This window comes from Monomorium pharaonis, chromosome 2 (genome assembly GCF_013373865.1).
Source record: "Monomorium pharaonis isolate MP-MQ-018 chromosome 2, ASM1337386v2, whole genome shotgun sequence".
NCBI lineage: Eukaryota > Metazoa > Arthropoda > Insecta > Hymenoptera > Formicidae > Monomorium > Monomorium pharaonis.
In genome coordinates this window covers 1,311,823-1,326,594 of record NC_050468.1, presented here as the reverse complement: position 1 = coordinate 1,326,594, position 14,772 = coordinate 1,311,823, and the positions used below count along the sequence as shown (strand labels likewise).

The window sequence follows — 14,772 nt, the reverse complement described above, 5'->3', positions numbered from 1 at the left end:
CAGTTGCGCAATATTAGAGTAGTCACGTTGCTTTCACACAGTTCATTCTGTCTACGTCACATATTTCACATTCAAATTTTATATTCGTCATATCACGGTATATATCATATATGAAATGGAAATCACGTATTAAAGTTTGATATCTTTATTAATGATGTTACGCGTTATTTTCACATCAATATCAAGTCTAGCGTATGCTTGGTCAGTACACCAGTGTTATATCTAACGTGGCTTGATTTTTCTGTTAGATTCTTTTTAATTACGCGAAGCATAATGTTACACATAAATGTTGCAAATGTTCTGAATATGTTAATTATTTTATTTCAAATTACACATATTCCACCAACGCCTGTAAATGAAAGAGAAATCCAATTACGTGATGTGATAAAAGATTTTATAACAAATGCAGTGAATGACTTATCATTTGATGTACACACTGATACTGCTTTAGAATTTCAAAATTATTGGGAAGTGGATTTACCTGACATAGAATATGTATCAGATGAAGAGGAAGAATTTTTAGAAAATTATAATGACGATTTTGAATCTGATAATGAAAATAATTGTAAACCAGAAGACGAAATTTTAAATAGTAGCTATAAAAGAAAAGCCGTCGAATATTGGAAAAGTGGAAAAAAAGGCCGATACTCTCTTTCAGGGGTGCAACGTTGCTTCAGAAAAGTGAAGTCCCTAACACAATTATATCAATGGGAAAATAATCTACAAAGAGGAGGTAATCGTAGAGAAAAATTGTTATATATATCCCAATATGTTTTAAATCATTTTAAAGACGCTAATGATGAACAACGGATTATTCATGACTTGGATCTGCGACGATGGGCGTTAGAAGCGAAAGAACAAATAGATCTTCCTTCATTTAAAGCAGGAGCAACGTGGATATTAAATTTTAAAAAAAAATATGGAATTGTATCCAGAAAAATAACAAAATTTATAAACCGTTCTACAATAAGAGATAAAGAACAATTAAAAGCTGCATGCCAAGAATTTATAATTACTGTAAAATCCTTTATTGGCCTTTTTGGAATAGAAAATATATACAATGCTGACGAAAGTGGATTTAATTTGGAGATTCATTCAGGCAGAACGCTGACCACACAGGGTGTTAAAACAGTTGAAACTCTAATTCAATCAACGTCAGCAATAACACATAGTTATACAATAATGCCCATAGTTTCTGCAGACGGAAAATTACAATCACCTCTCTATTTGGTTTTGAAAGAAGTTAGTGGAAATTTTGGTCCACGAGTTGAAGAAACCTTGTTCAGGCCTGCAAACATTTACATCGCTGCATCGAAATCGGGTAAATTAACTGGAGAACACTTTCAATCTTGGTTTACAAATGTATTTTTACCCATAAGTGGAAGCTTCAGTGTGCTATTATTAGATTCTTGGACCGGACATTGTCCTACAACCCTTCAAGAATTTATGCCATCTGATAAAGATGTGCGAATTTTAACTATACCAAAAAAAACCACAGGAATGATTCAACCTCTTGATGTTTTCGGGTTCAGAATATGGAAAAATTTTGTAAGAACGTTCAGTGATCGTGTCGTATTATTTAATTACGATATTAATTTACACTTGAGAAATAATATTATAAAATTGCAATCTTTAACTCATATACAACTATCTTCGCCGCGATTTCATAATCTTTTTAAGTATGCCTGGTTCAAGAGTGGATATATCGAGGAACGGCCATCACAATTTCAAAATCCAGTGGATTTCTGTTTTTCTGGAAAAGCCATACAGGATGTACCACGATGTTCCATATGTAACGCCCCGGCAGTAATACGTTGTTCTTGGTGCAAGCAATACCTTTGTATGCATCATTTTTTTGAGCAATATCATGATTGCAAACATTATGAGGAATAAAAATAATGTAAGTACCAATAAAAATATTTGGAAAAAGATACGAAGATAGATAATTGTAATAAATTATTTAGACAATTAAATATTTATAACAACTACATTTATGTTACAGAAAAAGCCTTCAAATATATGTATGGCATAATACTTTTTATCAGCATGGTGAAAATGTCATCCATAAAATGCATGCGTATATTTTATGTATATGGAAAAAATAATTTGATCTTATGTAATGGAATACAAATACAACATATTTAACCAAATTCGTTGTGTCAGTTATATTGTGTAAAAAAACAGTACAGTTAAAAACTTTCAAGAAATAATCTCTCCGATTATACTAAATGCGCACGTGATTTTTTACGCAACGTTTTTCAGATTTTTATTAATAGTTGATAATGACAAACTAATCTTGTTTACGTCTAGAAAACTTCTAAAATTAGACGTAGATATAACTGACGTTTTTTAGACGTAAATAAGATTAGTATTAACATACACTCGCAAATTATAAATACATTCATTATTATATTTACATTTTTTATTGTTTTTATTACATTTATTTATTTATGTAATTTCAATATGTAATACGCCCCGAGACATAAACATCATAAGTAGATATAGAATGTATGGACAACGCTTCGAGTCGTGTAACAACATGGAAATACCGTGTGTAAATTGTGGTGTACCTCATAAAATAAAGGCGCCTTAAAAAATATTTTATTAATTACTACTAATAACTAATAATTAAACTTTATAATAATAAATAAATATTACAAACTGTTGGTATTATTACTTTCTGTTTAACCATTGAGACAACTGTAGAAGAACGGGCGACGGTAAATATAACAATGTTATGTGTAATTAAATAATAATTAATTTATTAACAGAAATTATTTTACAGTCTTATGCAAAAGTTTATTAGTTTATTCAGAATAAAAATATGTTATACCTTATAATGTTTTAAGATATCCTATAGATTATACACATAAAAACCACAAGTAGTGTGTAACAAGTTCAATTAAAAAAATTATTTTTTCGAAAAATAAACAACGTAGTTAAATAAAAGTATTTATGCTGTAAAACTTTTGTATAAAACATTTTTTTATATTTTGTTTAGTTTACGAGATATATCGAGAAAAGGTAAAAATATCTCAACCTTTGAAGAGTAGTTTCACTCCTTCAAACCGTTTACAAGACCAAACAGAAAATTTTCTGATTTTAATGAAACTTGGCATAAATGTAGAGGGGGTAAATACATTAATTTAGAAATGTTTTATTTTAGTTCAAAAACGGCTTGAAGGGATGAAAGCACGCTTCAAAGTTAAGACATTTTTGTATTTTCTCGATATATCTCGTAAACTAAACAAAATATAAAAAAATGTTTCATACAAAAGTTTTACGGCATGAATACCTCTATTCAACTATGCTATTTATTTTTTTCAAAAAAATTTTTTTTTCAAAGAAAAAAAATTTGTTTTTGGAAAAAAAATTTTTTTGAAAAAATAAATAGCATAGTTAAATAGAGGTATTTATACTGTAAAACTTTTGTATGAAACATTTTTTAATATTTTGTTTAGTTTACGAGATATATCGAGAAAAGGCAAAAACTCAAAATTTTTGAAGGGTGGTTTCAACCCTTTAAACCGTTTATAAGCACCAACTTTTAATTTCTAAATTCATGTATTCACCCCCTCTACATTTATGCCAAGTTTCATTAAAATCAGAATTTTCGGGTTCGCGAGGTTCCCTTGTTAGTCGTTTAACGTAAACGAGGAGATAATTCAGTCGTGTGGTTAATTAACTCGTTAATTTTTGTAACATATTATCCCGTGATCGTGTAAGAATTAAGAGTGAGATTACGCTCTATTCCATTCATTTTAATACAAAAAGAATAAGTTTATTATATGTAATTTTTAAGCGACGAACAAGAAGGAAAATGACAAAAATTTTAAAACAAATAATTAGTCAGCACTTCATCAAAATTTAATAAAAAATTTTTATTCACGAAATAAATTTGCGTGATAAAATTTATATAAAAATCCCTAAGTTAAATTTATTTGTTTAATAATTTTAAAGTTTATTCTTTGTTCGGGATCAAGAGACGATGCTCAGAGTAACTTATATATTTCATACAGTTTCGTAAATCTCTTGTTTTTTGATCTCGAGCATTCGAACATTGGTGTCAACGCTCTCGGACCTTCCCCCTCCCCCCCCGCTGTAGCGAGGAGAGCATGGTGACAGTCAGATCAGCTGAGCGACCGTCAAAAGTCAAACCTCCGAGTGTTCACGTACTAGCGTCGTGCCTTCTCGGATGAGATTTGTGTTTCGCCCCCCTCCCGGGTTTTGGGGTGGCTGGTCGGCGAGTCTGGTTTTTCTGCCTGTCGATGATCAGGAGTCTTTTGTCTGCTTATCTCGAGGAAAGATTTCGCCGATCAGCTCGCTTTCAATCGTCGTGATTATACCAAGCTCGAGTCAAAAGTCGCTGCTCGTGATTATTCTCGCTGTTCGCTCCCCGTATAGTAGCGAGTGCTCGCCTACTACGGTGCGCGCTAAGTCTCGTACTTCGAGACCCTAATAATAACCAGCTATTGTGTCGATCGCGCGATCGTTTTTCTGACCGGTAGCAAGTGCGGACTCTCTACGCCCCGCCGAACAGTCATCTTTGCGCTATTTACACTCTATTTGTATATACTGTAAATAGTTGTTGTTGACTTCTAAATATACGTTAAAATTGTGCTGTTCACGATTATTAATTTTCTATTAACGCGTCACTTCCGTTCCCCTCCTTCGGTTCTGCTTGAACATTCTTTTTCATTCAAAGTAAAGGTAGAGGTTGATAAAATAATTGCAAATAAATATGCAGCATTTACATGCGTAGATGAATATAATAATAATAATAATTTTAAAATACATTTTTTATTTTATTAACTGTACAATATTTTTTTTAGTTTTTATAAATGTTGTTTTAGTTGTTACGTTGCAAAATTGTGAGGTAAAGAAAAACTTAAAATATCACACGGCCGAAGTAGTTTCCTGAACAAAATATTATCCCGGGGAGTTCCAGTGCTTTTTTTTACTTCCTATGTCCCCCCAAAAATTCGCGTATTTGGGAGTAAGTAATTTTTAACAAAAATAATTAAAATTTTATTTACAATTATAATTAAAATTATATTTAAAAAAATATTTTAAAATAATATATATTTTAAAATAATATATTATACTATTATATTACCTGAAGCGGGAGCGGTGCACTTGCACACGGTTCAAATGGACACGGTGCATTTGGACACGATACCTTGCGCACGGTTCAAATGACCACAGTACATTTGCACACTGTGCATTTGGACACAAAAGAAATTTTATTAAAAATGTACACCAGTTATATGCACACCCAAAATTTGACCACCAGATATATGCACACGAAAAAATGCCCACCGTTCACTTGGACACGTAAAAGTTGCACATCATTCATTTGCACACCGCTCACTTGCATACCATTTACTTGCACACCGTTCATTTGCCCACTACTCATTTGCACACCAAGAAATGCGCACCGATTATTTGCACACGGAAAGATGCACACCGATTATTTGCATACGGAAAGATGCGCACCGATCATTTGCACACGGAAAGATGCGCACTGATTATTTGCACACGGAAAGATGCGCACTGATCATTTGCACACGATCATCTGCCCTTGTCGGCCGCGCGCGGGCCGCGAGAGCCCTCGGGGTATCGCCCGCGTTTCTTTTTGTCCGGTTCGCGCCGTTGCGCCGCATTGTCGGAACGGCGAACGTTATTTTCGTGTCGATCGCGGCGGTATCGCGAATCAACGGCGTCCCGTTGATATTATTGTTCACTCCTTACATTTATTTTGAATAAATTTCTGTTAATTGTTAAGTACGGAGTTGATTTCTCTAGTGTGTCGTCCGCCCCTTCGTGTCGTAGACGTTGCCCGCTCCTTGACGTACAGTCCCGCCCCTCTACCGTTAGGCCGAGCTGGCCGAGGTCGTCGCGCGAGGATCGAAGTCGTCTGGATCTAGCGAATTTCGTGAATAGACGCGTCGTAGAGCGCGTCTGGAGCCCATCATTCGTAATAGCGTGTGGCCGAGGTCCGAGCGCGACGAGCCAAGCATCGCGGATATCGGTTGACCCGCCGATCTTGTGGCTTTTGATCGCGGCTTTCCCGGTTCGGAAAAGTCGTGACAACTAATTACAAATAATTATAAAAAATCCCACTATCATCAAGCGCAGATCCATTTTCGTCTTTTTTTATTTAACGTCTTTTCTCGCACAAGCAAAAAACACGCACAAGTGGCTTCAAGAATATGCTAACTCACACGAAAGCATAAGAACTAGCACTTGTACGTATCAAAACACGAAATTTATACCTTGTAATCCCAACTTAGGCAGAAAATATTGGGAATAGTGGGCGTGATTTTCTACTTATCCTATTGGTAAACTAGTTTTCTTCGTGTGCCTAAATCTTTTTGAAAAATTCATTATTTTTCTCATGAAAGAGAATTCTCGCAAAAATTAGTTATTTCCATAGTATAACATTTTCTATATATATATTATATATATATATATATATAATATACAGCGTATAACAGAATAAATGCATATCATAGGCAAATACAAAACAATAATCTAAATAAAAGTCTTAAGCCATTTTTTAATTCTTTGTAAATTAAAAAAGATAAGTACGTACGTCTCGTAAGGCAGGATAATCTGTTTCTCCCAGTTTTATTATTGTGATTCTTTATATTTTTAAATAACCGTTCTAAAGATTTATATTTATTCTCCACTTGCAGTGTGGTCACATTGTATCCTTGTGATTTCATGTTTTCTGATATTTTTTGCCACATAATTTTTTTCGTTTTAATTTTCCTTTGGGTAAGACCATCTTTATACTTTCTGTATATCTGCAGGAATAACTTTGTACTGGCATCAGTCCAATGAAAAATATTGTCTGTAAATATTTCTTCAGTTTTGTTAATGTCTTCATCATTAATTATTTCATTGGTATTATCATTTATTGATATTGCTTCGTGACATATATTGTCTTCATTCTCGACCATTTCATTGGGATTTTTATTTATTGCAGGTATTGTTTCGTTATACACATTATCATGTAATTGTATAAAAATGTTTCGATTATCAATTGTGAAGCATATATTTTCACAATTAAAGTCAATATCTTTATAAGGCAATTTAAATTTTAATCCTCCTGCAATAGAAATCATATATACATATAATATATTAAATATTTGTCGCAATAGCTCAACAACAATTGATAAATATAAACCTATAATTACCCTGGCGGAAAAAATTCTCCAACTTTTTATGCAACAACTGTGCCAAACTACAACCAAAAACGGGAAAAAAATACGCGGAAACTACAAGTAAAGTAGAGATTCTACATGGAAAGAAGAAATTTTAATGCTAAACAATGCTAAGATTACAACATAATCACAAGAAAATGCGCGATTTCGGACAGGTTTTTTGTTTGTTGTAGATAAGCATACTAAGACATAGAAATTATTAATTATGCGTAGAAACTTATTATGCATAATTTCTACGTTTTTTTCCGTCTAATTACAACTTAAGATGACATTTTATGGGAAGTAGAGCAGCGGCAGCAAATCGTACTGATTGGCTACAAAATAGAGAAATTTTCGAGTTTTTAGAAATTCTCTATCTTGTAGCCAATCGATACGATCTGCTATTGTTGTTCACTGCCCATAAAATTTCACCTTTATACATATAATCTACGTAATAATTTTAATAAACTTTATTCAGTATACATACATACATGTTGAGATCACTTGCTTATGCAAGATTTACAAACGTTATACAAGAAATGTTAACTGTAGTTTATATAAAAGGTGGACCTACTTGTGAACGTCGCTATCGCGTCGGTGAGCTGACAATTTTAATCTAAATAGTATCATCTAAATAATATTTAAAATAATATGTATACTTAATGTAAATAATTTTATTTATTTATGGACATTAATATGATACTATAATATACATAAATAAAATGGAACTTTATTTACTCAATAAATTTAAATAAAAAAATGATAGCTCCATGTAGTTCCCGAAGTATTTTTAAACAATAAAACGCTCATAAAAGCGGGTTTATGCCGCTTCGAGGACAAAACGTAAATATCTTATGGCATAGAATGCAACGAAATGGACTTCCGGCAAATCGATCCAATATGAATGGATGTTTTGCGTTCCGTTTTTATACAAAAGTAGTTAATATAAAAGTAGGTTAAATAAAAGTAGTTCATATAAAATAAAACAACGTACATATTAAACTAAATCACAAAATACTTTGATTAAATTGCACGTTTTACGAATACACTTAGCGCACAATGAAAGAAATAGGGAACAAGGAACAGAATAGGGAACAGTTCAATATTAATGTATGAAATTTATATGTAATTCATTAATACAGAATAGACGAACAGAGAAATGACGCTAAGGAACAGCGATGAAATTTTATTCTATCTCTGTATACCATATGCACAATGAATATATTTAATATTAACATATTTATTGTGCATATGGAACAGAAATAGAATAAGATTTCATCACTATTTCTTAGCGCTATTCCTCTGTTCGTCTATTCTGTATTAATAAATTACATATGTTAATAAATTTCATATATTAATATTGAACTATTCCCTATTCAAATCTGTAGATTTCATTTCAAAGATCAAAAGATCAATTAATTAACAAATAAAACAGGAACTTGAATGGAATACACTGAATACATAACGTATGTATATAAACTTTTCTTGTATTTGATATGCTCTTTTATCTTATACCTGTTCCCTATTCCTTTAATAGTACGCAACCTCTTAAAGTACGCTTTGGCTCTAAATAAAAGAAAAACAAATAAATGATTTCTGACTCATATATAATCTTTACATTAATCATAGCTCACTTGTAGTTTCCCCATTCTCAGAGCAGGAATGCTCACTGTCTGACGTGTCGTCTCCAGAAACTTTCAAATTTTGTGAATGTTCAGTTGTAGGTTTTTTTTTCTGTGTCACTTCAGGATTGGGCGTTTTTATGACCTTGTAATTAATTTTCTTCCTGGCTGCTGTAATTGCCCCGTTGAAGTATTTGTTCAGTTTGGTTCTATTCATTTGCTCCTCAATAAAAGTCTGCGGCATATGTCTCTTATCTTTCATCCAATGGCAAAACAATGATGAAACTGCACTTTTTTTAGTAGGAGTTAACGACGATTCCTTAACATTACGTTGTTCACGCACAGAACGTTCAGCCAGCTTGTCGGGTCCCCAGACAGCATAGCATGCACTTTTTATAAATGAGCTGAACTCTTTCTCACGCATAAGTTCCTCGTAAATCATTGTAGGTATTCAAATATCATTTCCTATATGGGTTGTTGGTTCTTTAAACGCAATATTAATTTTATTCTCATATTTAGGTGCATTATCACCTGCAATGTCATCTGCAATGATTAGAAATATTTAGTACTCATGGTTTTCCAACCTCCTAATCGGAAAGCTCATAGTTATGATGGAGAATGGTTTATTGTACTGCTGAGGATGGCTTGAAGAAGAGCCAAAATGTCCGGAAACTTGTAATATGAAAATATATCTGTCTTTTGACATTACGCACTAATAACCGCGTCGACTCTCTTATTGCCAATTTTTCTTTTATGTTCTTAATAGTATAAAATAAATTTTTACCATGAATCGTACGGTTACTGATCGTTTCTAGGATAGTAACAATATCTTTTTCGGTCTTTTCCGTAAGGTTGTAATTTCCAGATTTTTTTAAAGCATTGTATTGTTCTTCCCAATGCCTTGCTCTGTTTTCAGCATGTTTCAGTATCTGTAAACATTCATCTAATTCCCTTTGTTTTTTTTTTAATAAATCATTATTTAAATACTTGTCTTCTTCGTTATTAGAAACAGTTGATGCTTCACTCTCAAGATTAGCACTGGAATGTAACGACCGCTGTTTAGATGCATTTACATAAGCAGCAATAATAGAGATATTAGTCTCCTTTGTAGATTTTTTACAAAGCTCTTGATTAATCTAAAAATAATTTATTAAAAAATTACATGAATTCTGAATAACACACACAGCAAATATAAAAAAAATATTTCAAACTAAGGTTGCACGATTCTGAATCGATTTTTTTCCGAACAAATTTGGAGAAAAAGGGTTGTTCGTGTTGTTTGCATCTTAGTGAAAGCAACCTAGTCAAAATAATGTCAAAGTGACATCATTTCACTTACTTAATACATAAACCAAATTAAGGATTGTGTACGTCATAATGTTTCTGTACCACCAATGAAGCCTTGAGAATCAGATTTGAATGATGAAACATTTCAGTTATAATTATTCTGTCATGATAATTCTGTCATGATGAATCTGTCTCGGGAAATTCCGGATCCCAAAAATCTTTAAAAAGATTATATTTATTATATATAACATAAAAAGTGATACTAAAATATAATATTATACCTTCTGGTGTATTTGGTCGCTCGTATTTGTATCGATGTCGTGAGCATTGATTTTTATGTTTTTGTAATTCTTCTTCTGACAATGATAAAATCTTATAATACTAAAAATCAAATATTATGAATTACTTTATTATGAGAAAAATATTTATATATTTATTTATTTATATTGTTGTAGCCCTTCTTAGATAAAGGGTCACAGGTAATAGGGATCGTCTGCCGATGCTCCTCGGGTCAGGTCTTGGAGAGATAGTAGCCAGTTGTATTATAATAGTATATTTTCCGTCACTTGATAACACGTATACTATAATAAACCGTAACAAGTATTAAAGCGTCAGCGACATACGTGCGTCGCTGTATACGGTATAGCAAAGCCCGCTCATTGTCTGTCACTCGGCGTATATATACACCGTTTTTGGGCGTATGACCGGGGAAGGTACTTCCGCGGTCACAGGCCTTTGGATAGGGTATATGCTTAGCCAGCAATTGCTGGCTATGCGGATTCCACCCCAAAATCATCTGATTTTGGGTGTTGAGTCTTAGGCAACCGGGTGTATTTCCCGGTGCGACGCCCGGTATGTAGGCCGGGCGATGGCCGGGCGATGGCCGCGCGCGAGGTGTCATGCGACACCTTCTATCGCTTGCGACATGTGAGTGTGACGCACTCACAACAATATTAACATTTATTTTTTAATTTATATCAGAGTTGAGTAAATAAATATATTTTTTTAACTAAATTAAGTTAAAGTTAATGACTTATAAATTTAATTTAGTTACATTAAAACTTAAAAGTTACATAAACAGAAAACTAATTTAGTTAAAAGTTACGTTAAAATTAGATTAACTCGAGTTAAATTAAAAGTTAATTTTGAAAAGTATTATTTATACTACATTAGAAAGTCATAATTTTTTAAAGTTAGATTATTCAAAACAACAATGTCGAATATGTAGATTATTAAATTAATTCAATACTTTATTTGTACATTAATTTTATATGAAATAACAAAGAAATGTTATTTTTATGTAGAAATGTATTTTTTCTTTTACAATTCTTTTCTTTTGCATAGATAAATCTTTAACTTAGGAAAAAACTTAATAAGTTAAAGTTTATGTATTTTAAAATGACTAGTTAAAGTTAAAAATTAAACTATTTTAAAATAACTAAATTAAGTAAAAAGTTATTAACTCTTTAACTTTATTATTTAACTTTTAACATTTTAATTTCTACTAACCGACCCTGATTTATACATACAATATATATATTTTTTTTATTTATTCATATCTTCTACAACTATATTGTTAATATTGAATTACTTCTCTGCATTCCCAGCAATCCCAGCCTTTAAACTTTGCTCAGCTTTACACCACATGTTAAGTTGTTTTGAAATATTTGAATTCTTGACTGGATAAAATGCAAGTCGAGACTGTTTCAATCTCTTCCTTAGATATGGTCTAGATAATATTTGACTTTTTGACAGATTATTTTCGTCTGTATTTTTGTGCAAAGATTTATTTGCATCTGATGAATAAGTTTTCATATCGGAATGAAAATTAATAGAACTTATATTAATTGTATCTAATTCCAATAATAGGATACAATTGCTTTCTTGCTCGTTATTTAAGTGCTGCGATATTGCTTCATCCTTTGTTTTCGTACAGGTATTAACGGTTGTCATTTTTGGGATAAGAAATGGCTACAAAATCACATATACATATGTAATAATCGATGAATGAAATTATATTTACACATAAATAATACTGAATTTTGCTTGTTTTCAGGGAGTTCGAAGTTTCGCTTTTCTCAATATATCTCAAACTCTATGCGAAATATGAAAAAATATTTTATACCAAAGTTTCATGGTAAATATTTTATTAAACTGCATTAATAATATTTTTTAAATATAATTTTTTACAGAATTTTTTTATTTGTAGAAAAAAATTTTCTTAAAAATTTTATTACTATGATCAAATCAACATGTAACTTTTGTATAGAACATTTTTTGATATTTCAAATAGTGTTCGAGATATATTGAGAAAAGCGAAAAACCGCTACAAACATAAGGGATGATTTTATCCCTTAGAATCATCTTTGAGCAGCAAAAATTTCTAAATTCATCTATTTACTCTACTACCCTATATGTATGGCAAGTTTCATCAATATTAGAAAAGTGCAAAGAGTGCACACAACACGGACAAGTCAATTTTTTGGAGAAAAAATCGTATCGATCTCGAATTGTGCATCCATATTTCAAATTCTTTGCAAGTTATATATATAATAATTAAACGATTGTCATAAAAATAATCTTATGTATTATTTTATACATATAAAAAATGTTATTAATGATAAAAATCAATATATCTGAAAATTCAAGGAATCCGTACATAAAGAAGTTCTTTAAAGCCGGGTCTAATCAACCAAATCTTAAAGAATTATATATTAAATAGGAGTAGAAACGACTAAAGAATAAAATAAAATTAGAAATAGCCCGATAATTAAAAATTTGCGAAAGTTAGAGCTACCACGGACATTTCTCAGAAATTCCTGTTAATTTTTTTTTTAATGACGTAATATTTTACCTTTCTTCTTTTAGCAATATTGCTGATTTCATTTTCCTTTTCCTGACTGAGTAAAGATTCATCATTGTCATGAATTAGAGACGTTGTTAATTTTGGAACTCGAACTCTTTTTTCACTTGATTTCATCTTGAGTTCTGCTTCTGTATCTGTGAGGTGAAAGTGAGAACATACAAAATTAGAATGATTTTGAATAGACAATATTACTCTTGATCAAATATGTATATATTTTTACCTCCTAACTTTAAAACTTGACAAGTTTGTTTTTTTCCATCAGGCAGAATTAATTTATCAGTCTTTTTTTATATGTATCAGTTTCTGAATCATAATTATCAATATTAAATTTATAAATATCTTCTGTAAGCACAGTCCGATATTTTTTGGTTTCTGGGATATATATACAGGGTGTAATGTAATCGGAAGCCATCCCGTAATGGAAAGATAGATGGGATCGAGATGAACATAAAAGTCCAATATTGTCTTGGGTTAGGTCTATCAATAATCGAGATATAAATTTTTCAAATTGTACGAATGAGAGCGCGCCGTGTGAAGAGCCGAGACGCTCGAGCGCGGCCCACTGTGTCGAGCATTGGTTGCCGGCGGCGGGGGGAAGGAGAAGCGGTGCCGCTGCCTGTGCTTCGCCGCCTTCGCGTCTCACCGCACCGCGCCAACACTCGTGGCGATGGCAGCTATGCACATTCGCGATTACTTGTCAAATTAGGATAGTTAGCAAAGATATGACAAATTAAAACCATAATAAACTGCTGTGATTAAGAAAGTCGAAAGAGCGAAAGCGATAGATACTTATGGAATCTACAAATAATCTAATTTCTATCGTAATTGTGAATAAGTAAATTAATAAAAGTTTTTCGTACATTCACAAAAGATTCTTTCTTTTCCTTAAATATCTTGTATCATGCCTGATCTAACGATTTCGTGATTAAATTATACGATACGATACTAATTATACTTGGAGATGTTAATGTCACCAGTATGGTTAACAACAAAGCGTTTTCTTTCGTAATTATACAATAGAGAACTTAAGTTTACGAAATATTCCAACAGAACTATTAAACACGATGTCTCCGTAGATATTTTGTCATATTCCAACGAGAAAATATACTTTCCTAACAGGAAACGATAGACAATGATATCACTTCTTGAAATTCTTTTTTTTTTTTATTCAGACAAGTAATGGATTACGAAAGAGAAACCAATTAGATTTTTGTATTTTTCTTGATATCTATTCTGAATCAATCAGTAAAAATCTGTCGTAAATAATAATGTAATTAAAGATAAAAGAAATACCGAGTTCCCTATCGTTATGAAAGAAAAACTCTTCGTTATATTAATAATATTTGATATTGAACATCTCTAAGCATAATTATCGTAGAAGGCATAATCTATTGTGAAATCGTTACATCAAGAGATATTTTTCTATCGTGTTATGAACAATGAGTGTAACATATTATATGGATATATCGCGCATTTTATAATTTTCTAACTAAATATTTACGAAATGAGAATATATAAAGAATCAATCGTAGATATTAATCGTGATAAACCTTCGTTAATTTAACATTCCATGGAAAAAAAAACAATAAGAAACGATGAGAGAATTTGATGCGGTAAATATTATAATACACTTATAAAAGAAAATTATCACTTTAAGAATCAATTGTGAATTTATGGTAATTTTTTATTAATGTTTTCAAGGATTTAACAGTACGACACAATTCGATAAGAAACAAAGTTAGAATTGTATGATACTGTAAATAAGATATTTAAGAAAAAAAAAGAATCT

General features: G+C 31.5%; 2 protein-coding genes across 5 annotated transcripts; one reads left to right on the top strand and one right to left on the bottom strand.

Moving 5' to 3' along the window:
- The first annotated feature begins 420 nt into the window (after positions 1–420).
- LOC118644545 lies at positions 421–2,934 on the top strand. The gene has a single exon (XM_036283249.1). It carries the CDS (start codon positions 1,183–1,185, stop codon positions 1,891–1,893), a length of 711 nt encoding a protein of 236 aa, XP_036139142.1. The 5' UTR covers positions 421–1,182; the 3' UTR covers positions 1,894–2,934.
- A 3,560-nt stretch (positions 2,935–6,494) lies between these two features.
- LOC105832161 lies at positions 6,495–13,375 on the bottom strand. 4 transcript variants are annotated; one of them, XM_036283063.1, is made up of 6 exons: positions 13,204–13,375; positions 12,972–13,117; positions 11,709–12,088; positions 10,399–10,498; positions 10,170–10,335; positions 9,783–9,966 (listed from the first exon to the last, which is right to left on the bottom strand). In XM_036283063.1, exons 2-5 carry the CDS (start codon positions 13,095–13,097, stop codon positions 10,273–10,275), a joined length of 669 nt encoding a protein of 222 aa, XP_036138956.1. In that variant the 5' UTR covers positions 13,098–13,117; positions 13,204–13,375; the 3' UTR covers positions 9,783–9,966; positions 10,170–10,272. The 4 variants fall into 4 exon arrangements, with proteins under 4 accessions (XP_012528321.3, XP_036138958.1, XP_036138956.1 ...); XM_012672867.3 differs by lacking the exons at positions 10,170–10,335; positions 10,399–10,498; positions 11,709–12,088 and adding exons at positions 6,495–7,114; positions 8,843–9,373 and having other exon boundaries at positions 9,615–9,966; XM_036283065.1 differs by lacking the exons at positions 10,170–10,335; positions 10,399–10,498; positions 11,709–12,088 and adding exons at positions 7,664–7,838; positions 8,843–9,373 and having other exon boundaries at positions 9,615–9,966.
- Positions 13,376–14,772: the final 1,397 nt, after the last annotated feature.